The following is a 22,481-nucleotide window of genomic DNA, read 5'->3' as shown; positions in this document are numbered from 1 at the left end:
ATATAGAGATGAAAAAGTCTTTATGGACCTTAGATTTTAGTGGAAAAAAATAGCAAATGAACAAATCTGCAAAGTAGAAAAGTGTTTAATGCTATGAAAAAAAAGTAACACGGGGTAAAAGGGAAGTGTGGGATGGGGCCTGTTGATGTAGATTAGTTGGGGAAGCCTGTTCTGAAGCAAAGCAGAAACTCAAATTAAGGACAAAATCTTGTAAAAGTTATTCTAGGTAGAGAGAAGAGTAAATGCAAAGACCCTGAGTTAGGATCTATTTCAGTGTGAACCAGTTTGGTAGGTTGGAGGAAAAGTAAGAAAGCTGGTCTGACAAGAGCAGAAAGAACAAAGTAGAGAGTAGTAGGAAATGAGGGTGAAGAGGTAGGTAGGAGCCAGAGTGTATTGGGCCTGTTGCCCATGAATTTTATTTTTAATGTAATTAGAGGCCATATTAGGAGTTTGAGGAAGATTTGTGACATGTTCTGATGTACATTTTACAAAGTTCATTCTGAGTGTTGAGTGGAAAACTGACTGTAAGAAGATAATAAGGTTTGAAAAATTGGACTATTTGGTCAGCTTCTGCAGTGATCTAGGCTGTAGTTTCCCAAGTGCTCATGATGATCCATAGTGGTACAAGATATTTCTATTCCTTTATCTTAAAATAAAGAAAAATTAAGCATTACTAATATTACAAATTAGTACTAGCATCTACATGCTATGTTGTTCACATGTCACTTATCATTTTTGTCTGAGCAACTTGAGTGCTGGTGCTATTTACTGAGATGAGAATTGCAGGGTTTGTTGGGGTCAGGGTGGGGAATCAGTAACTCAGTGTGGGCATGTTAAGTTTGAGATGTCTTTCAGAAATCTAATGAGATATCAAGAAAGTCTGGAACCAAGATTAGAGATCTAAATTTGGAAATTATTAGCAAAGAGGTAATGTATATGAAATTTAAATCACACAATTTGATTTTGATAAAATTAAAATGCAAATCTTAGCTCTGCCACTTAGAAATTGTGTAATTTGGGCCAAGTTACTTGACAACTTTCTGCTTTACTTACCTCTTCTGTAAAATATGCATAATAATAATTCCTGCCTCACAGGGTAGCAACGTGCTTAGTATAGAGTACAGCATATAGTAAGTACTCACTAAATGTTAACTTTTATTATTAGTTTATGAAAAACTAATGATTGGTGCTTAAAACCATGAGATTAGATGAGATAACCTAGAGAATGAGCTTAGAGAAAAGGCCAAGGACAGAGCTCTGAAGCAGTGTCTTTAGAATTTGAGAACTGGTGGTGGAGACTGAGTATGAAGGAGTCAGACCAGGAGGGTATGGTATCTAGAAGCCTGTGTAGTGAGAAACTATTTCAAGGAGGTTATCAACTTGGACAAATTCTGTCTCAGAGTTTGAGTAGGATGAGGACTGACAATTGACCACTGAGTTTATTAAGATGTAAGTTGTTTCAGACCTTAAGAAGGGGTTTCAGTAGAGTAGTAGGAATGAAAGCCTGATTAGAGTGGAGTAAGGAAAGAATTCGAGGTAGAGAGTCGGAGATAATGCGTATAAATGACTTGTTTGAGGCATTTGGCTGTAAAGAGGAAGATGTATAGGGTCAAGAAAAGATACGGATGGGGTGTGTGTTGATTTAAAGATGGGAGATAATGCAGCCTATTTGTTTGCTGATGAGAATGACCCAGTGGGAGGAAAAATGAGTGATGTTTAAGTGACATAGGATAATTGCAGCAGCCAGAACCTCGAGTAGGTAAAATGCCGCAGAGAGTGCACAAGTAGAGTGGTTAGTCTTAGACATTGCATCTGTTGATAAAGGCAGAGAATATTAATCACAGTGCAGTTGATAGCTTGTTAGATTTGGTTACAGAAAAATGAGGTAGTTTTTTGATTGCTTTAGTTTTCCAGTAAAAGAAAGAGGCTGGATCATCAGCTGAGAGTCGGGAGTGGGGAGGAGTTTGTAAGGTTTGAGAGAAGGGAAGTGGTATGAAATGGACATCATGTAGGGAGAATTGACTAGGAAAATGCAGTCAGATTGTCGAGGGTTTCAAAGGGTCCATTTGATATTTGTGGTCATTAGTTTAAAGTGATTCCAGCTGGCTAAGAAGGAAAATGAAGTCTGGAAAGGAGATCTACAGTAAAAAAATGGTGATGACAATGCCTGTTCTACTTCTAATCTATTTTCAATCTCTTTAGCTCATGACTAAACCAATCCTCAGTTCCTTGGACAGAGGAACTTAGTAAAAGTGAATAGGCCAGAAAATATCATCTCATTTTCACCTATGTTTAGTATCTATATCATGATATTTCATGTAGAGGATGAGTTCCTAATGATTTAAGTTGCCATCTCTCCCTGGGTGCACCTTTACACAATCCTTTACACAAATGATATCAAGCAGACCCTTTCATTGACACTTTCAATTAATTGTATTTTGTTGCTGAGTTATGTAAAGAAAGTGAAATGCTCTAATGGAGAGATCCAGTAGTTTTCGCTGATAACCATGAAAGCCTTACCGAAATTTTTCCTAGGACCTGAGGTTATAATTCATGTTGATATCATACTTCTTTGTTTGGTTACAGATAATGTAAGGTCTGTCTTTTTTTTCTCTCAGGTGCTGGAGAATCTGGTAAAAGCACTATCGTGAAACAAATGAAGTAAGTTGAAACCTGGTCTTTTTGGAAGGCTAGATTTCCTTAGAACATAAGTCTGTAGCATCTTTCAGTTTACATCCATGGTAATGGCTGTGGTTTTCTTCTTTTTAAAGAATCATTCATGAGGATGGATATTCAGAGGAAGAATGTAAACAGTATAAAGTAGTTGTCTACAGCAATACTATACAGTCCATCATTGCGATCATAAGAGCCATGGGACGGCTAAAGATTGACTTTGGGGAAGCTGCCAGAGCAGTAAGTGTTTCTCATGCCCTCATTACTTGCTGTTATTCAGTAGATATAGTTAAGGGAGAAGCAAACTTGCTTCATATTTTAAGGAAATGAATTTAAACAAGATAAGATATGGCAAAATACTCTGTCATCATTTGAGAAGTGTTAGCAATCTGCTTTAGGAGCTATTAGATTACCATTACAAAGCAGAGTATAGGAAATGGAGTTCTGTTGATATACTGTTGGTTTCTGTAACAACAGTTTATTTAATTTTTTCTTTCATATCACCACTGACTATTATTTTATAGTACTTAAATAATAGAAAAAAGGAAGTAATCTAAAAGAAAGGTTGCTGATGCTATATAGCTCTGCTTTGTGACGTATAGAGATCAAAGGCAAAAATTGATTTCCCAGAATAAATAAATAGGGCATGAGCATAGAATTCTAAATTTTAGAGAATAGTTTTCAGGAATTCAAGAATACTGTATCCCTAGGCTATATTGAACTAAAAACTATAGAATTGGATTATATCATATTGTAGGATAATTCTTTAATGTCTTGCACACTGACAGATATTTAAAATTTTATTGATTAGTTATAATATTTGGTGAACCCTGCAGGTCTACATTATAAATTCAGATGTTTGAGCCACTGGTGAGAGGGGCAAAATGAAGTAGGGGTGGGGATCTTTTATATTATCATCAGCTAAAGTCCAGCAGCTGGCTGGAGATATATAGAATTATTTCATGAAATTAAGGGTGCCATCAGCATTTCCTCAGCGCCTTGCTCAGAGCTTCATACTTGGGTGCTATGGAAAAATAAAAGAAAGTGACTTGGAAAGTGTGCCTGGAAAAGCAAAGCCAATGTCTACGAAGCACCCTCTCAACTTCTCAGATGTAAAGTAATATATGACAAATAAGTAGGGAAATTGCTGAGGGGAAAAGAGAAAAATGTGATCATAGTTCAATGGCATTAGGATAGGAAGTATCTTGAAAGTGGCATGGGGAAGCAGAACTAGATTAAGGGTTATAAAATGATGGGAAGAACCGTGGGGAAAAAAAGAAGAGATGAGGAAATGGGTGAGGCATGAATTTTATATTTTTGTAACAAGGTACCCGACATAATCAGTGTCTACATAATCAGACTTTTTTTTCCTAAGTCTCTGAGCAGGGAAAAATTGATAGATAAAGCAAAAATAAAGTCTTTATTCATGTTTTGTTCTTTTCTCTTCCTTCTTTCGCCTGCTTTTCTTTCCTTCGTTGCCTTTTTCCTGTCAGCTCTCTCCTGTGCTCTTATTTTCTCCCTCCCTTTTCTTATTCCTCCCCACCACCTAGCTCTGCTTCCCTCTCAAACTTGCCTTGTCAGGTAACTGGTCTGTAAGACCATTATTCCCTTCCCTTTCTTTGTTGGCTTTTTTTCCATTTCAGCTATTTACTTCTTTTTGTTTTTCCTTTTCCCTTTTCCATTTTGTATTTCTCTCCCCCCATCTGTCCTTCTTTATTTCTCGTAATCACCTTTTCATTTCTTTCCTTTATCGTATCAATTGTCATTGATCTTTGGGGCCTAACACTCCTGGGTCGCCAGATACAGTTAACGTCACTGATCCCTGTTAGGCCTCTTGAATCTCTTAGCTTTCCCACATCTACCCATCCTAATCTACAGTCCTATTTAGTTTTTTTAAAACATCTGTTTTTCCTTTCATATATAAGAATTTATAGTTCCTCTCTGATCCTTCTTTTAGTTTTTTTATGATTGGTTAGAGAGTGAATGAATAAGAATAGAGCTGTGTGTGAGATAGATTGCTTTTTCATATCTGCTTAGGATGGAGATATCAAGTTCATTATAAAGAGGGACCTCTTTATAGACCTATAGAGGGGTTTATTGGTCTCCTGACCAATCTCCTGATTCAGATAAATACTAGATTTGAGGTGGGGAAATTATCCCATAAGACCTGTGCTTAGTTTTAAACTATCTAACAAGGAGGGGTGGATAGGAAAAGCAAAAACAATCAAATGTTCACCCTTTTTCTGTCTTTTCTTTCTCACATATTTTAGGTTTAAAACTATAACCACTTATAAAACTATGTCTATAACTCATGAATGGTTTGATGTCGTAATTGCTTTCTTTTCCTCCTGCTGCCTTTCTCCCCTTTTCTTGTTTATAGTTATTATTCCTTGAGGAATACTGAATACTTCCCTTAGGGATTTATTTCCCTTGCTAGGCGTCCAGACCTCTTTTTAAATGCCTCCAACTCCTCTTCTTCCTATTCTGCTCTCCTGAGCTGACTGGAAAGCTTTTTCCTTAAATCTGATTAACGTATGTGTTTAGATTTTACCTCTTCTTACTTGCTGCTAGGCTTCTCATTTCTATTTTTATGTAGGCTTCCTTCAACAGAATGGGAGTGTATTGCATCTACATGTCTTGCAGACCAGTTTTCTTTTTCTTTTTCTTTTTTTTTTTTCGTGATACCAGGATGGAGATTTATGGGCCAGTCAGAAGAGATCTTTTTTTTTTTGGAGGTGGTGCTGGAGATGGTGAAGGGAAATGAAATCATCCCTCAGCTCAGTTCAGTTCTGGGCTTTTAACCACAATCCTATCTTTTAGGTGGAGTGAGAAGGACAAAAGACTTAATTGTAAATTTTCTCAAACTGCCCTACCTGAAAAGGTCTTCTTAATATTTCTTTTAAAATAATATGACATAGAATCTGTTTCTTTTAAAGAGCCTGTTTGTCAAGTGTTTAAGAAATAAAGAATCATCTCTGTCTTTCTTAACTGCTTTCTTCAGGACGATGCCCGGCAGTTATTTGTTTTAGCTGGCAGTGCCGAGGAAGGAGTCATGACTCCAGAACTAGCAGGAGTGATTAAACGGTTATGGCGAGATGGTGGGGTACAAGCTTGCTTCAGCAGATCAAGGGAATATCAGCTCAATGATTCTGCTTCATAGTAAGTAGTTTTTCTCTGAAACTATACCAGAAAAAATTTGGTGACCCTAGAGAAAGTTCAGTACCCCTCCTTAAGGAAATGTTTAAGTAACAGATTTCTGTAGGATACTTTATAAAGATTTTCTCAGTTCAAGTTTTATAACCTTGGGTCCTTTTATGACTTGGAGAAAACATTCCGTTTTGAAATGTACTCAGGAGGTGGGAGACTTGGCACCATGAAAGTAGCTAGCTCCATGGTATATTTATAATAAGGAAGTGGAGAAGGAAAGAAACCATTGTAGCTAGGTCTTGGATCTCTTCCAGCTCAGTAAGTTCCTTCTGTATAAATGCTTTGCTTTGAGAGCCAGCTAGAGAAGGAAATCAGACGTGCTATCCTTTTCTATACCACCAACTCTGTGGCTGGCCTGCGCTATGGATGTATCTGGAACTAGCCACCACAGTAGTTGACTTTGTATAGAAAAAGCATGATGAGTATTGGAATGAAGTTGAAGCATCTGTTTGTCAGAGAAATTCTCTTGGGTATTCCATAGGTTTGGAGTATTTTAAATTAATTTTTAAATTAATATTTCTGTTAAGCTGTTACTTGCTTTCCTATTTTGCTTCTTTAACATGTGTTTGCTTATAAAATCTGTATTCAGAATGTTTTTTTTAAATGTATATTTGGGGGCATGGTGAGCTCTTGTTTACTAAAATCCATGTGTGCTAGATGAAGACTTCTAATGGTTTTAAGCATTAAGGTATTTCCTCCACTAATTACATTTTCCCATCCTCATTCTGGTTTAACTGCTCTAAGAAGAAATTAAGTGATATTTGAAAAACTTACTCATTTTCCCGATGAAAACTTGACATTAGAAACATTTCAGGAATTTTGCCCCCTTTATTTAATTGTTTTTTATCAGCCACTTCGTAAATTCGCAATCCTCTGAGCACACCTGAAGGTGATTTGTAGAGGTTTTTTTTCCTTCACTGTTGATCTAAATTTGACCGATTCCTTAATATTAATGGTAACACTTGGTTTTGTAGAAGATAAAGATTTCCTTGTAGTGGTATTACATGTGCTTCAGTTTTTTAGTCAAAAAATATTTAGGAACCGTGCAGTCAGTGAAGAATTTAGCTTTGAAGCAGTTTTTTAATTTTTCTACCCAAACAAATTTTTAAATTTCCTTGGAGGTATTTATGATTTGTTTTTAGCTTAGATGAAATACCCCATGACTCTTCTTTCTGTTTCCTGGGTGGAAACAGGAAATAATCCTTATTTAGTATAATTCTTGCTCTTTTTTTAATCATTAAATGTTAAATTTTATATAATACATGTTACCACAATAAAAAATATTTAAAAATAAAATAAGGCAGTATTAGAGAATAAAACTTGTGGCTGCAGCTAAAGAGGTACACTTAGATGGATAGTTAGTATTATTATTTCTTTTCATATGCAGGCTTTCCATGCATTGTGTACAATCAGTGGCTCACAATATCATCACATAGTATATTCATCACCATGATCATTTTTTAGAACATTTGCGTCACTCCAGAAAAATAAATAAAAAAAAAGTACCCCTCCCTCTCATTGACCACTAATATTTCTATCTACCCCATATATTTTAACATTTGTTCCCCTATTATTTAGTTTAATCCGTATTTTTTACTCATCTGTCCATATCGTAGATAAAAGGAGCATCAGACACAAGGTTTTCACAATTGTATAGTCATATTGCGAAAGCTATATCATTAGTATAATTCTCTTTTTAGTTTTAATAATTCAAATACCATTCTCTAATGTCCTGTTAAATGATTAAATGTGCAATGATCCATTAACTTTAAATGTCTGAGAGCTTTTGTTTTAGGTTGGTTTTTGTACTGTACAATGCACAGTTGATTTAGTATTGAATTTCAGGAATCTTTAAAATTTCCATTAAAAAAAATTGGTCTTGATAGTTTCATTCTGCAGAATTAAAACCCACTTTGCTGTATACATAGAACCTAATTTAATTGTCCTATGCTGGGTTCACATTTTTTCTCTGATCCTAAAGATCTGATTTTAATCTTTTCCTCATTTAGTGACAGGTTCATAATCTATTTGGGCAAGGAGCTAGTTAAGTCTGTTCACTTGCTATACACATGATTGGCTTTACCAGGTGAAAATAAATGTGTGTTTTATTTAGTTACCTAAATGATTTGGATAGAATATCCCAAATCAACTATATTCCAACTCAGCAAGATGTCCTGCGGACAAGAGTGAAGACCACAGGCATCGTGGAAACACATTTCACTTTCAAAGACCTGTACTTCAAGTAAGTCATAATCTTTTTGCTAGGTGTACCAAATGCAGAAATGTCTTTCCTTTCGTTAGTATCTCTTAATTGGAGTAAAATTTCTTTAGTGGATATCCTTGGTTTAGAAATTTACCATCATACTCATCAGCCAGTATTTGAGTGTTTTAATTGAATAGGGACACAAATATTTCTTCTTTCTCCAAATGGCCTCATTTTTATTCATTTGGAGGACTTTAAAATTAAATTATAGCTCACTTAAAAGAAGAGAGAATTAATCATGTGGTTACAGATTTATTTTAGTTTTAATTTTGTACTTGTCAGTTGTTTTTTTGTTGGAGTTGCCAAAACAGATATTGAATGTCTGTGGTTTAGAAAGATACTAAAAAGGTTAGAAAGCCAGTTTTTTGGTTTAGGTTTTTTTTTTTTGGCATGGGCAGGCTCCTGGAATCGAACCTGGGTCTCCAGCATGGCAGGTGAGAATTCTGCCACCGAACCACCGATGCTCACCCAGTTGTTTGGTGTAGTTTTATAGCTTTGTTCTGCCATTCCGTTTTGATAGTAAAATAGAAGTGCTTTTCTCACCAGTGTCAATCCTTTCTTACTGGTCTGCATTTCCCTTTAAATTTAATGTAATGGAGCTAATATTTGCCATGACTCTTGGACTGATTTGTGCACAGTATCATGCACAACTAAGTTCTTAATACAGGACAGAGTAGAAAATTCGCCTGGGGATAGATGTATTTTGGGGAAGTGTGATGACAAATCAACAGTGGTTGTTTTTGTGAGAGAAAGAATTCTCATATTTTACTACAAAGGATTTTCTCATTGGCATAAGTAATACTAAGACAAGTTCAGCTTTTCTCTGTCTTAGTGGTCTTCTATACATTTTAGAAGCATCTTTTTGGGTTCCAGTTTTCTGTTTTGTGACCTTTGAGATTAGAAGTAAGTTTTTCCCCTTCAGCGTATGACAGACCTTTTGGCTACCTCATTATGCTTGTATGTAGAATGTGATATTTAATATCGTTGCATGCAAATATAACTACAACCTCAGATCCTCTTGGTTTTCTTTTCTCTGAAAATACTTGCTCCACAGAATTTGTGAAACCCACACAGGGTTTTAGATATCACTAGGAACCAGCTGAGGTCTTGAAATCTTAATACACCAAATCAGATTTGAAACCTGGTGCAGGAAAATAGCAATAGAATAATTGCTTTTCTTCAATACTGATGAATTTATTTACTGAGAGCATAAAAGCCACATGCATTATCATCTGTGAAACCATTAGAATAAGATATTTCTGTGGGTACTATAAGGTTAGTAATCCACTAACTGTAATTAGATACTGTACCCTTTATTTAATGCAGAGCACTTTGAGGTTGTGATAGATTGATCTTTAATTAGGTAAATCCTACGGGTATTTTATGCCAGGATCAATAGCCAGATTTAATTGAGGTATCAAACCCAGTTTATTGTTGGCTTGTTATGAAGTACTATCACTTCTTCCTTTTCCTTCTTCTCTCTAGGAAAAACCACTATCCATTTATTCAAACATTTATTGAGCATCTCCCATATACAAGGCATTGTGTAATTGCTTACTTGCCTCTCAGTTTTGAGGTAATGTTTATAAAATTTGATCTGTTAGTGAATAGTATTGTAAATGCTAATATGTGCTGAGAGCCCAACTTGGAACTTCACAGTGTTCTACTAGTTTTATTGACTTTGTAGAAGAAAATGGTAGAGTAAACTGAAATTATTGTCCCTTGAAAGACTTCCATGGTGAGATGTGTGGTGTTAGCCTTCCTAAAGTCTGTAATATGATTCTGTTTTCAAGCCAGTTTGTGCTAGCATTATTCCATGGGTCGTGACCAAGGGTTGAAAAGAATTGTGTAAGATCAACTAAAAAGAAAATGTTGGGTTTTGTAGGGATAATGTGAATGTTCCTTTTGGAATATTGAGATATTACCAACTATGTCTTATTTCTCTCATTCTCTGAGGGAAAAAAAAAATCTCTGAAAATTTAGCAGCTAGTTAGTAGATTTGACGCACTAACCAGCTTGCAGAAGTAAGCCTTAATCTTTGTCATCAAACATAGATCTTAAGGAGTATTGAACCTTTTGCGTACATACCTCATCAAGCCCTAGCATAAGCTAAAAGACAAAGCGGTGCAGGTGTTAATTTTCTATAGGAGTAGATGTAGACACTGTTGGCAGAAATTCAGCAATCGAATCAGGCTATCAAGTAAGTCCCCCAGAAAGGAGTAGCATACTAAAACTGATCTGGAGTGGAACTTAAATTGTTGTGAACAGCTGAGGCATTGTTATCATTAATTAGGTGCAAATAAGACTTGGTGGAGTTGAGAAATATTAAGTTTTGTTTTTAGATATTGGGTTCTTAAGGTCCACCGTGTAATTGTGATTTTTTCCCCTATAGTCTCTAAAGTATTTTTTTCCCTTAAAGTAAGGAAAACAAAAACTTGACTTGATAGGGAGAAGTTGTGAAACCACAATGCAAGTTGGGAATTTGTATTTTTTTCACTGTTCTCTTTTAACTAAAAAGGTGAACCATTATTTTAAAGGTAGATTGGTATTGTGGTTAAGAGCACGGACTCTGGGTATAGAGTACTTGAGTTCAGGTAGCCAAGCCCCATTTGTTAGCAATATTCCCTTGGGCAAATTTTTAAACATATCTCTACCTCAATTTCCTCATTTGTAAAATGGGGATAATGATAGTATTTTAGGATGTTTATGAAGGTAAATTAAGTTAATATATTTAAGGTGTTTAGGGTAGTATCTGGCCCCATGATAAACACAATAAATATTATTATTATATTAAGCTGTATTACTCAGCTCTTCGTTTTTCTTATCTTTCCCCCTACCTTCCTTTACTTTATTTCAATACTTATTCTGCTGGCTTGGCACTTTCAATACAAGCTTTGATAGGAAGCTTAATTGTTTATCTAAAATGAGGATTTCTGTTATTCCTAAATTTTAATTTTTCATGTTGTTCTCCTTTACTTTTAACTACACATAATTATTTTGACTACATTGTAAAATGTCTTTGTTTTTTCTGTTATAAACGAGGCTTTGAATATGCAGTGAGAAGTTCCCTAAACATTTAGATTAGGGAAGGGTATATGTATGACCTCGTTGAATTTGTGCTTTCTTTCCCCTTACTCAGGATGTTTGATGTAGGTGGCCAAAGATCAGAACGAAAAAAGTGGATTCACTGTTTTGAGGGAGTGACAGCAATTATCTTCTGTGTGGCCCTCAGTGATTATGACCTTGTTCTGGCTGAGGATGAGGAGATGGTATGTTGGAACTTCTGGTAAAATGAAAAACCTGTCTAATGCAGTCAGAAATGGAAAATAACTCTTAGGAAGACTTTGTGCATCCATTTTGTCATTGAACCAAACCTTAATATCCTTAATTTTTCTTGTCAGTGATATTAGATTTTCAGAATATTTATCTGTGCCCTATTCCTCTTGAACAGATACAATAGTCACACAGTGTATATGGGCAGGATTAAATCCTTTGATTAGCCAACTCTTTTTCCCAGCCCCAAGTCCTCAAAATTATAAAAATGAGGACTGACCCAGCTTTTGTTTTATGCATCTAATTTAATTCTGTGAATGCCATTCATTCTTTTAAAACTTATTGTACTGTTTTTCATTAACAGTTAATTCACTTTCACTTTTTGTTACTGACCCATCATCCTTTTTTTTTTCCAGAACCGAATGCATGAAAGCATGAAACTGTTTGACAGCATTTGTAACAACAAATGGTTTACAGATACTTCAATCATTCTTTTCCTCAACAAAAAAGACCTTTTTGAGGAAAAAATAAAACGCAGTCCATTAACTATCTGTTATCCAGAATACACAGGTAAGGGACCATGGAAGATTTTATTGGAGGTGCATATCTTAGATCAGCATTTTGGTGTTTATACAACTACCCTTTGTTTTGAACAGTGTATGTATATTCTTACGGAGAATGTTCACAGGTAGTAGAATCAGCTTTTAGCGTATGACTAAGACTCCTTAAGTCTGAAGTGCTATTCCAGACATAATTGGGTTTACTGTGTTTATTTTTTCCTCATATCTTTAGGAAAATGGTGTGGGATAAAATTTGGTCACTGTGCTCAAGAAACTTGAAACCTAGGTGCAGAGGGAGACAGAGCCGTACATGATTTTATTGTAGTGTAAAATGTGCATTAATAGAAGTAGAAGAAGTGGTTACCTCTGGTGAGGTCAATGTAATCTTTTCCTATAGGAAATGACAGTTAGGTGATGTATTAAGAGGATGAATATGGGAGTAAAAAGCATTTTAGGAAGAAGGAATAGCATATATGAAAATATGGAATAAACAATAGCATGATTTGTTCTGGAACCCAGAAGGAGTTTGGTATTGCTGAACTTTAAAGTGGTGGGAAGGAGTGGTTGGAGAAATGAGCAGGGATCAGTTACTGAAAGGCCTTAAATCTCATCCTGAGAGAGTGGGGAACTTTTGAAGGATTTTAATTGGGGTACATGATATAGTTGAAACTGTGCTTTGCAGATTAAGCATTAAATGGTAAGAAAGACAGGTAGGATAGTTGAATTAATAAAGGCTCTCGTAGGATACAAATAAGAACCATTAGTAAGGATATAGGAATATACCACAGAAGCCAAGGGCAATTATGCAGCCAGTTCTTAGAATGGGATTAAAATGAAGAAATATGAAACTGTCAGGAACTCTGGAAGCACTCTCTTTCTCCATCTCTTTTCTCTCTTTCTCTCTGTGTAGATTCTTTATTCTTTTCTCTCTCCTTACCAACTTTCTCTACTACTCAGCTTATAGATAAAAGATGGCCCTACCACAGTTTCTATTTTTCCTTCATTGAAGAGACCAGACTACACTGTGATTACTTGGACCCAGGTCCAAATTCCTAGGAGAGTGACTCTGGATGATGTTAAGACAGGCATTCATCCATAGCCCTGTCAGTCAGTTCAGGGGTACAAACATGACTGCCAGGAGTACACCACTATGATCTTGTAGATCAGAGTGGGATATTTCCAGGGAAGAGGAACAATTGTTAGCTAGAAAAATACTGTAAATGGTTTCTTTATAAAGTGAAGTAAAAGAATTAGGAGATGTATAAGATACTCTCAGATTTCTGTCTTGTTTGGATACAGCTATTGTGAGCTGCATTCATGTATATTTTTTACATTCATATTTAAGAATATTAATTTTGAAGAACCTGGAACAGTCAGATAGAAATATCTAATAATTGGCAATTACATAGATGACCTTAGAACGCAGGAAAAGGTTGAGGTTGGATGTGTTGATTTGGGAATCCTTGGTAAATAAAATATGAAAATTGGTGACATGACCTAGAGAGATCATATAGAATTAGGAGAGAAAAGGGTCTTGGGTAGAATGAGAGAAAAATACCAGCCTCTGTTGACAGGAGGAGAAAAGGGAAAGTTTATATAGGATACAAAGAAAAGAACCAAAAAAGTCAAAATGTAAAAACCAAGAGGAGAGTTTAAAAAGAGAGGAGCAGTCAACATGTCATGTACAGATTAAGATACATTCTGGTAATAGACATTTGGATTAACAGGTCGGAGGCTGTTGACCATTATTGAGAGCCGTGTCAGTGCAATGGTGAGAGTAAAGTCAGATGCAGGGAGTTATTGATTGATGCAGAGAAAGTTGGAAATGAAGATGAGTGCAGACTGTTTCTGAGCAGCTTGAATAAAAGTGAAGGACAGACTTAAGAGTATTTACAGGGTATCACAACATTATGAATGTGGCTGAAAGGGGACATTTTAGGTTGTATACGTTACCAGGATAAAAGTTAAAAACAAACACCGCAGGACTGTATAACACAGAGAACCCTAATATAAACCATGTATTTTAGACTTAATAGTATACTTACAATAATTTTATTTCATCAGTTGCAACAGTGGTAGCACACAAATGCAAGGCGTTGATGGGAGAAGCTGGGGGGAACGACTATGGGAAGTCCGTATTTTCTGCATGATTTTCCTGTAACCCTACAACATCCCTAATAATAACAATACAAAATAATGTTTTAAAATTTAGAGGTAAAATATAGCAAAAGAGAAGTAAAAAGTAGGTGTAATTGATACAGCAAGGTTTCCTAGCAGATGGGGAAAAAAAGAAATCAAGATTGTAGGTAAAATGATCGATAAATTTTGGTATTTCTATGCAATGGAGTATTAAAAGGAACCATAAAAAGGAACAAAGTACTGATACATAATACAACTTGGATGAACCTCAGACACATTGTGTGAAATGAAAGAAGCCAGGCACAAATGGCTATATATTGTATGATTCCTTTTATTGATATATCCAGAACAGACAAATCTATAGAGACAGAAGGCAGATTAGTGGTTACCAAATTGGTGATGGGGTAAGGTGTGGGGTGTGTGATTAAATAATGGGTATGAAGTATTTTTCTGGGGTGGTGAAAAAGTTTTGAAACTAGAGAAAGAAGGTGATTGCACAACATTGTGAATATAATAAATGCCACAGAATTGTATACTTTCAAATGGTAAATTGTGGGTTTTACCTCAAATATTTAAATAAAGAGTCTAGATAGAAAAATTGATTTTTGAACCAGAAGGAAGATACCTCCAGAGATACAAATAAGTGTGGATATAGTTAACTTTTTATCTAAATGATCTTATTTGAGAAAACAAGCAATATACTTAGAATCACCAAAAATGATATTAGTTATCTTATCCATAGGCATATTTAAATAAAGTATCCAAATAATCATTGTAAAGCCTGTTTGTATGATATGTTTCATAAACCAATTTAAAATTAAAGCAAGCAAGGAAAAAATCCACAGATTCAGATATCAGAGTTTATTAAATTCTAAATATTAAACACTAATATAAATACTGTTTGATTAGCTATCAAAACTGTATATGTAATCTAAATATCAAGTAGAAAGTTATTACAAATATCAGCTTTGCTATAGTAATGACCTATGTTACTGAACATTTTCAAATTTTTGATTTCAATATAAAGATACAATGTTTTTACAATTAATATATAAAAATTTTAACCACCAAAAATAGATATCTTAGCTTATCCATAGTCATATTTAAATAAAATGTCTAAATAATTATTGTAAAGTCTCTGTTTGTACAAAATGTTTCATAAACCAATTTAAAATTAAAGCAAGCAAGGAAAATATCTGCAGATACAGATTTTCATAAATTCTAAATATTAAATACTATCTTAAATGCCATTTGATTAGCTATCAAAACTGTGTATATTCTCAAAATATCAAGTAGAAAGTTATTAGAAATATCACTTTCTGTAGTGATGACCTATTTTACTAAATATTTTCAAGTTTTGATTTCTGGAATTTATTTTATCTGATATTACTATAGCTGCCTATAGTTTTTGTCAGATCTATATATTCCTTTCCCTCTCTCACTTTTTTTTTTGGCGGGGGGGTTGCATGGTCAGGGAATTGAACCCAGGTCTCCTGCATGAAAGGCGGGCATTCTAACCACTGAACTACCCGTGCACCCCCTCTCTCACTTTTTATGTTTTAAATTACCCTTGCAAATATTCTTCAATTTTGTACCCTCCTCCAGACCTCCCTCTCTGTCTTATTTCAGTTGCCAGAGTTCCCTTTAATATTTCTTGTAGGGTGGGTCTCTTGTTGACAGATTCTCGCAACCATTGTTTATCTGTGAAGATTTTAATCTCTTCCCTCAATTTTGCAGGACAACTTGGCATGATAAAGAATTCTTGGCTGGAAGTCTTTCTTATTCTAAATCTTAAATATATCATATCACTGCCTTCTTGCTTCCATGGTGCCTGTTGTGTAGTTCGAACTGTCTTTTATATATTTACCCTTGATGTAAAATATACTCTTTTCTCTTCCTGCTTTCATGACTTTTTGCCTCTCTTCAAGATTTGGCATTCTTATAAATACATGTTTTAGAATAAGCCTGTTTAAATTTATTCTATTTGGAATTTGTTGGACTTGCTTGATTTGGATGTTAATGTTTTTTTAAGGGTTAGTAAAATTTCCCCCTTAATATCATCAACTAGCCGTTCTAGTCCTTTACTCTTCTTTTTTCCTTCTAGGACACCATTAATTATATTTGTATGCTTCATGGTGTCTGTCATTTCCCTGAGATCAATTTGCATTTTTTCCATTTTTCTTGCCATTTGTTCATTTGAATGTTCAAGTTCAGTTGTCCTGTCTTCTAAATTCACTTATTCTTTCCTCTGCCTCTTGAAGTCTATTGTTATGAGTCTCCAGTATACTTTTTTTTTTTTTGCATGGGCAGTCCCCGGGAATCGAACCTGGGTCTACTGCATGGTAGGTGAGAATTCTGCCACTGAGCCACTGTTGTACTGCCTTCCAATATACTTTTAATTTGACCTACAGTAGTTTTCATCTGATATTTTTCTGTATATTCTTCTTTATGCTCCTCTAGTGTCTTTTTGATGCCTTAACGTCATTATGAACAATCTTAATTAGTCCCAAATTCTGTGTCCCCTTGGGTAATTTAATTTGGTCATTTAGCTGAACCATATCTGCCTGGATCTTCGCATGCTTTATGATCTTCTATTATAGACAGAATTTTTAATGTTTTAGTAAAGTTATTTTGCAGATTTATTCCCTTCCCTTGGCTTAGATTTTTAATCTACTTGTATTAGCTTTGAAGATCCCCTTTTGGATTTGGTTTGTCAGTCTTTCCCCCTTGAAAACAAGTCCCTAATCTCAAGGAGGGGAATTGAAATTCTACTTAGGGCTTTTTTGAAAATTAGGCAGATAGGCAATTTGTCAGAGTGCGCTTTCCACTTCTCCCCAGCAAATAGAGCTCTTCAGTCTTCTTGTCCTCTTAGGCCCACCTGTCCCCGACTGGTACAGTGTCTAGCAGCCAGTCATGGTGCTCAGCTGGCCCAGCTTCCTTGGCCTCACCTCTCTGTCCGTACATACCTGCAGCTCTGGGCCTCCGTGGAAGAAGGGGACTGGCATCAGGACCCAGACAAGTGTCTTTTGCTGGTTGGATGTTGGACCAGCACCACTCCAACCTCCTTCCAGGGGAAGGGATCCCCAGGTTTTTGCTAAAAAAAAAGACAAAGCAAAGAAAAACAACAGCCGGGTGTTCCCAGCAGCATATCACAGAGGTGGGGAGTAAGCACTACACCTTGGCTAAGTGGAGTCTGTGCACAGGAAAAGTACATCATATTATCTTATAAGTTCTCCACAGGAACTCCCCAGCTGTGGAGCCCAAGGGAAAATCTTCCAAGCCAGCTGCGGGTGTAGGTGGAGTCGTGACCCAGTACAGTCACCCTGTTCTCTCCATCCCAATTTCTCCAAGGGCCTTCCTATATAGAAGACCCTCGCACCCTGGAGTCACTGTCCTAGTCGTTATTCTGTCACATCTCTCACTGAATGGAGCTGGGGTTAACTCAGCGTCTCCTGTTCCGTCATCTTGCTGAAATATAGTTAACTTTTTCAGTGAGGCAGTGGCTAAAATACTGAGATGTAGTTTAAGCCCCACAGGCCTCTGTTTTCTTAGGTAAGTTGAAAATGTAGTTATCTGTTCAGAGTTAGGCAGGTTAGAATTAGGTAAGGAGTTCATAGAAAGTAGCTAAGTTTTAGGATGGGAGAGAAATCTTAAGACAAGTGAAAATATTGACATTAATGTTGAAGGGCCTAGCTGTAACCAAGAAATCAGGATTTAAGGGATGATTTTGATTACTGAATCATTATATAAATATTCCTTTTTGCTTTCTGGTCTATCAGAGTAGACAGGGAAATACCTGAAATCTCTGAATTGTAATCCAGCTGCCTTGATCTCTGATGATGGTTGTATAGTCCTTATCTTCTGCCCCTGTGATTGTAAAAACCTTGTGACTAACCATCATCTGTACCTAGGTATCCAGTTTTTCAGCTTTAGAAGTCCTGCAATCACTAAAGATAAGGCCCTAATGGCTGCTAATGAAGGGTCTTGGGTCCGCTCAGAACTAAACCACCCCAAGTCTAAATTATCTTGATGACCAAAACTTGATCTAACCAAAGTGTGCCGTCCTGACATGCGCACTAGCTTAAACTGTAACCTACAAGTTGTCTAGACCTCATTCTGCCATTTGTTCTGTGACTAAGCATGTAATCACCCTGTGCATGCTTGATAATCAGATCACTTCTGATTATATCATCTGGGGCCACTGTGCTCACTGTCCTAAACCCTGCCCACTTTTTCTCTAATAAAACTATCCAAATTACTGCAGTTCGGGGAGACAGATTTTGGGCCAGTAGGCTGTCTGCTCTCCTACTATGCACATATTAGTAAACTCTTTCTTTGAAACCCGGTGTCTCAAGAATTAGTTATTGAGGCGTTGGGCAGAAGAATCCACGGCCTTTGTCCAGTAACATAGCTAGGAATTTTTACACATAGTAAGCCACTTATAGTATTCTATCCAATTTTTTGTGTGTGTACTTTGTGTCAACTTCCAAGCCTATCATCCATTGACTTCATCCCAATTTCCCAAGTATTATCTGTTCCCAGCAGGCAGACATCACTTTTCAATCACCTGCCTCCTTTAATTTACAGAGATTGTTCAGCATATCTCAAGAAAAATACCTTCAAGCACCTACCAGGCTATCTTCCTTCAGTTCTTTAAATATCTGGTTTAATTAGATTTCCTTTTTTTCTTATACTTTTTTTTGTTATTCAGTCATCTTTATTTATGTAGCTGACATTTTTTAATCATTTAATGTCCACTGAAAATAGCCTCTAGTTCACTGAAATAACTGTGTGTTGTCTTTATCAGAGTTTCCCTGGCTCTGCATCCCCTATCTAGGGCTACCCTAAAGGCTCCACAATAGGCAAGATGGTGTAGAAAACAGGTGATTAAGAGTGGTAACTATAAATAGTGTTGAAAATAGGATTTAACTTTGGCTTCCTTTCCCACCTTTAAAAAATAATAGCCTTTTTGAGATTCACTTCACATACCATAAAATTCACCCTTTTGGGCGGGCCGCGGTGGCTCAGCGGGCAAAGTGCTTGCCTGCTATGCCGGAGGACCTCGGTTCGATTCCCGGCCCCAGCCCATGTAACAAAAACGGAGAAACAGAATACAATAAAAAAACAAGAAAATGTTTAAAAATGTTTCCCTTTCTTCCTTCCTTCCTTCCTTCTATCCTTCCTTCCTTCTCTCTGTCTTTCCTTTAAAAAAAAAAAAAAAAAAAAAAAATTCACCCTTTTGATGAAGGGTATATAATTCAGGTTTCTTTCCCTTTTGCATCTACTAGTTTTCCTTTGGTTATTTAAAGTATTGCTTTGAAGGCACTGAGGCAGAGTCCTTTAAAACTGGAATGATTTTGAAAAGAAGCTCTTTTGGATTGTGTTTTTCAAGATCACTGCAAGGAGCACAGGCTCTCTGGCCTTTTAACCAATTCTGTCTAGAAATGCATCCTGCTTCCATTTTTCAGCTGAAAATTGAGATAAAGGGGAAAGAAAGGCTTAAAGTTTCGTTTTTTCTTGATTTGTGTGTGATGATTTCATTTTAGTTACAATGAAAATCTGCTCTCATTATTGTAGAAAAACCTAATAAGTATAGTAATACAGAAGTCTACCTTGGTCCTGTTCCTCTCTATTCCTAAATAAATGGCAGTTGCCTGATTTAGGTGCGTTCAGGCAACTATTATAATAGGAAATGTGAATTTGGGCTCTCTTTTTCAGGTTCCAATACATATGAAGAGGCAGCTGCTTACATTCAGTGCCAATTTGAAGATCTGAACAGAAGAAAAGACACCAAGGAGATCTATACCCATTTTACCTGTGCCACAGACACCAAGAATGTGCAGTTTGTTTTTGATGCTGTTACTGATGTCATCATTAAAAACAACTTAAAGGAATGTGGACTTTATTAAAAGAGTTTGGATGTTCGTAAAAGGTAAAATTTCAAACAATTTATAGTACTACAGTGATGTTTCTTGGCCTTGTAAACTTAAATCTAATTAAGAATGTTCTTCTCTTCTAGTTATTACAATGTGGAGTGTTGAGACCAGACTTCTTTTGCTGTCTTGTGGGACAGCTGCAAGCATGACCGGGACCAGGGGAATGGCAGCAGCATGCAGAATCTTGGCATTCTTTAGCACAGTCTTCTGTGTTAGGGAACTTTTAATTGACGTGAGATGCTAAAGTCAGACATTGGATTTGGAACATCTGTAAAGTGTGATTTGATCATCAGGACATCACTTGAATTTCATAATCTCAAATGTTTAAGGCAGATATGAAGTTGAGGTGCTGCATTCCAGAACTTCAATATGTAGCTTACTTTTTATTTTCCCTTCTTAACAAACCACCAGTAGTTCATTCTTAAAGATTTTTTTTCCCATCAAGAGAAGAATAACTTTACTAAATTTTATTTCTTTGCAAAAGATTCTTTGTTAAAACACAATCTTATCTATGCACACGATGTGACCAGATCATGTTGAAAATATTCCTCTTAGTAGGAACTCTTTCTTTTTAACTCTTGGTATGGTCAGAATATAATATTTCCGTAATTACTTAAAATTCTTGGGGCTATAATTGTAGCTTTTTTTGGATGCAGTTTATGTTACTATCCTGCTCAAAGTACCATTATTGTTTCTAAATGGAAATTACATTAGGGAGTTTTGCAATAAGATTTTCTCTCTCTTTTTTTATGGTTTTGGTGGAAGATTAACCTGGTTTACGCTGATTACCAAATTGCAAGATAAATACTAATATAGTATGATAAAACCAGCTTCTTGGGTTACAGACACACCCAGGGCCGCTGCCAATTAGAATTGCAAATTGCTAAATTCCAAATGGAACCAACGACTTTGCTGCTACATATCTAGTAAATTTGATTCTTGCGTGTTTGTCTCAGTCATAGGGAATTTTGTAAAAGGTGCCCCTTGTTTTCCATCTTCTGTGGCCTTTTCTGTTGGGAGACATCTTAAGTGTATTAACAGTGCATGCTTTTACTTTGTAAATGTGGTGCCAAATCCCTGTTTGCCATTGTTTTTATTGTAGCAATGTTAACTGTAGTAACCCTTAGTCATTATGTTCTTTTGCTGAAACTATTGCATTTGGGGAATTTTTTCCACTTTGTCATGTGTACAGATTTTAATCTGTTATAGTTGGCAGCAGTATTAAAATGGTGAGTAAAGTGTCCAGGTTTGCTTCTGTTTGTAACTAGTCTTTTCTGGAAATATTTTCCTCTCTCCTTTTTTTTTACTCTGTTGGGTGTGCTTTTGGCCTTTGTCTAAGAATGAATTTAGGTAGAGTTCCTTGAAGGTCTAGTTCTTTGATGTAATAGTATTGCTGAATTTTGGCCTAGTGTTGAGGAATGTTATTTTTTATCAGTGTAAGTGATAAGCAGTCACAATCCATTTTCCAGATTTACATTTTGGTTTTGTAGAGAACTATATTCACTGCAAGCCCTTTTGTACAATGTACAGCAAATGTCATTAAATATCAAATGGTCTATTAGGGGAAGACAAATGAAGATAATACATTTTGAGCATTCAAATTAGTAGTTTGAGCAGTGCCTTTTTGGATCCAGTCTTTTTGGATTGGATAATATTTCATCTTTTGATATGACCTTTCACTAGTTTAAAAAAAAGAAAGTCTATGGTCATCAGAGCTGCTTGAGAAAGCAAGCCACTGCAGTTCAGTGCCTTAATTGGTAATTTTAATTTTTTTAAATTCTTTTTGGAACAGTATAACTATGTAGATGGTATAACTGTATTATCAACTTTTTTACGATGGGAAAACTTGATGTGAAAGCAAGAAAATTATCAGCTTCAACTGGAGACTGATTTATACCCCACACTGTAAATAGGGTTGATAGTTCTTATTTGTTCATTTTGCATATCTTTTCCTTATTGTACTCTGTAATATAGGATCATTTGGAAATGAGAACTGGTGGAATGTTGTTTTCAACTGTAGTGTTTCTATACTCTGGACTAATGAAATATTTTTGATAATCATAATCTAGTAACAGATAATCCAAAAAAAAGTCATTTTATTTTGGAATGCATTTTGTATTTTCATTTGAATATGTATTTCTGATATGTTCATTTCTTCAGTCTCCCTTTTAATGAAAAATAGTTCATCTTTTTTTTTTTTTTTGCCCATATACCATTTACATTTGCTCTGTATGTACCTGAAGACCACCCCTAACACCATCCCAGATAACTGATCTTAATGCACATTCCTTGAGGATACAGGGAGGCAGTTTAAATCTGTGGCTCTCAAATAAGTCAAAATCACCTGGACCTATCTCAGAGACTGACTCTTGGCTGGAAATTTATAATTTTTAAAAGGTGATTCTGATCATCACTCAAGTTTGAAAAACA

At 35.7% G+C, this 22,481-nt stretch overlaps 1 protein-coding gene across 1 annotated transcript in view; it reads left to right on the top strand.

The window, feature by feature from the left end:
- GNAI3 (G protein subunit alpha i3) overlaps positions 1 to 21,294 on the top strand; it is a 68,902-nt gene extending 47,608 nt beyond the window's left edge. The window contains exons 2-9 of the mRNA XM_077119994.1: positions 2,619 to 2,661; positions 2,772 to 2,913; positions 5,675 to 5,832; positions 7,994 to 8,122; positions 11,283 to 11,412; positions 11,833 to 11,986; positions 19,834 to 20,047; positions 20,135 to 21,294. Coding sequence (XP_076976109.1) covers positions 2,619 to 2,661; positions 2,772 to 2,913; positions 5,675 to 5,832; positions 7,994 to 8,122; positions 11,283 to 11,412; positions 11,833 to 11,986; positions 19,834 to 20,024 — 947 coding nt within the window. The 3' untranslated portion in view covers positions 20,025 to 20,047; positions 20,135 to 21,294. The remainder of the gene's footprint in view (positions 1 to 2,618; positions 2,662 to 2,771; positions 2,914 to 5,674; positions 5,833 to 7,993; positions 8,123 to 11,282; positions 11,413 to 11,832; positions 11,987 to 19,833; positions 20,048 to 20,134) is intronic.
- The last annotated feature ends 1,187 nt before the right edge of the window (positions 21,295 to 22,481 follow it).

Source organism: Tamandua tetradactyla, chromosome 11 (assembly GCF_023851605.1).
Source record: "Tamandua tetradactyla isolate mTamTet1 chromosome 11, mTamTet1.pri, whole genome shotgun sequence".
NCBI lineage: Eukaryota > Metazoa > Chordata > Mammalia > Pilosa > Myrmecophagidae > Tamandua > Tamandua tetradactyla.
This window is presented reverse-complemented; position numbering and strand designations above follow the sequence as displayed.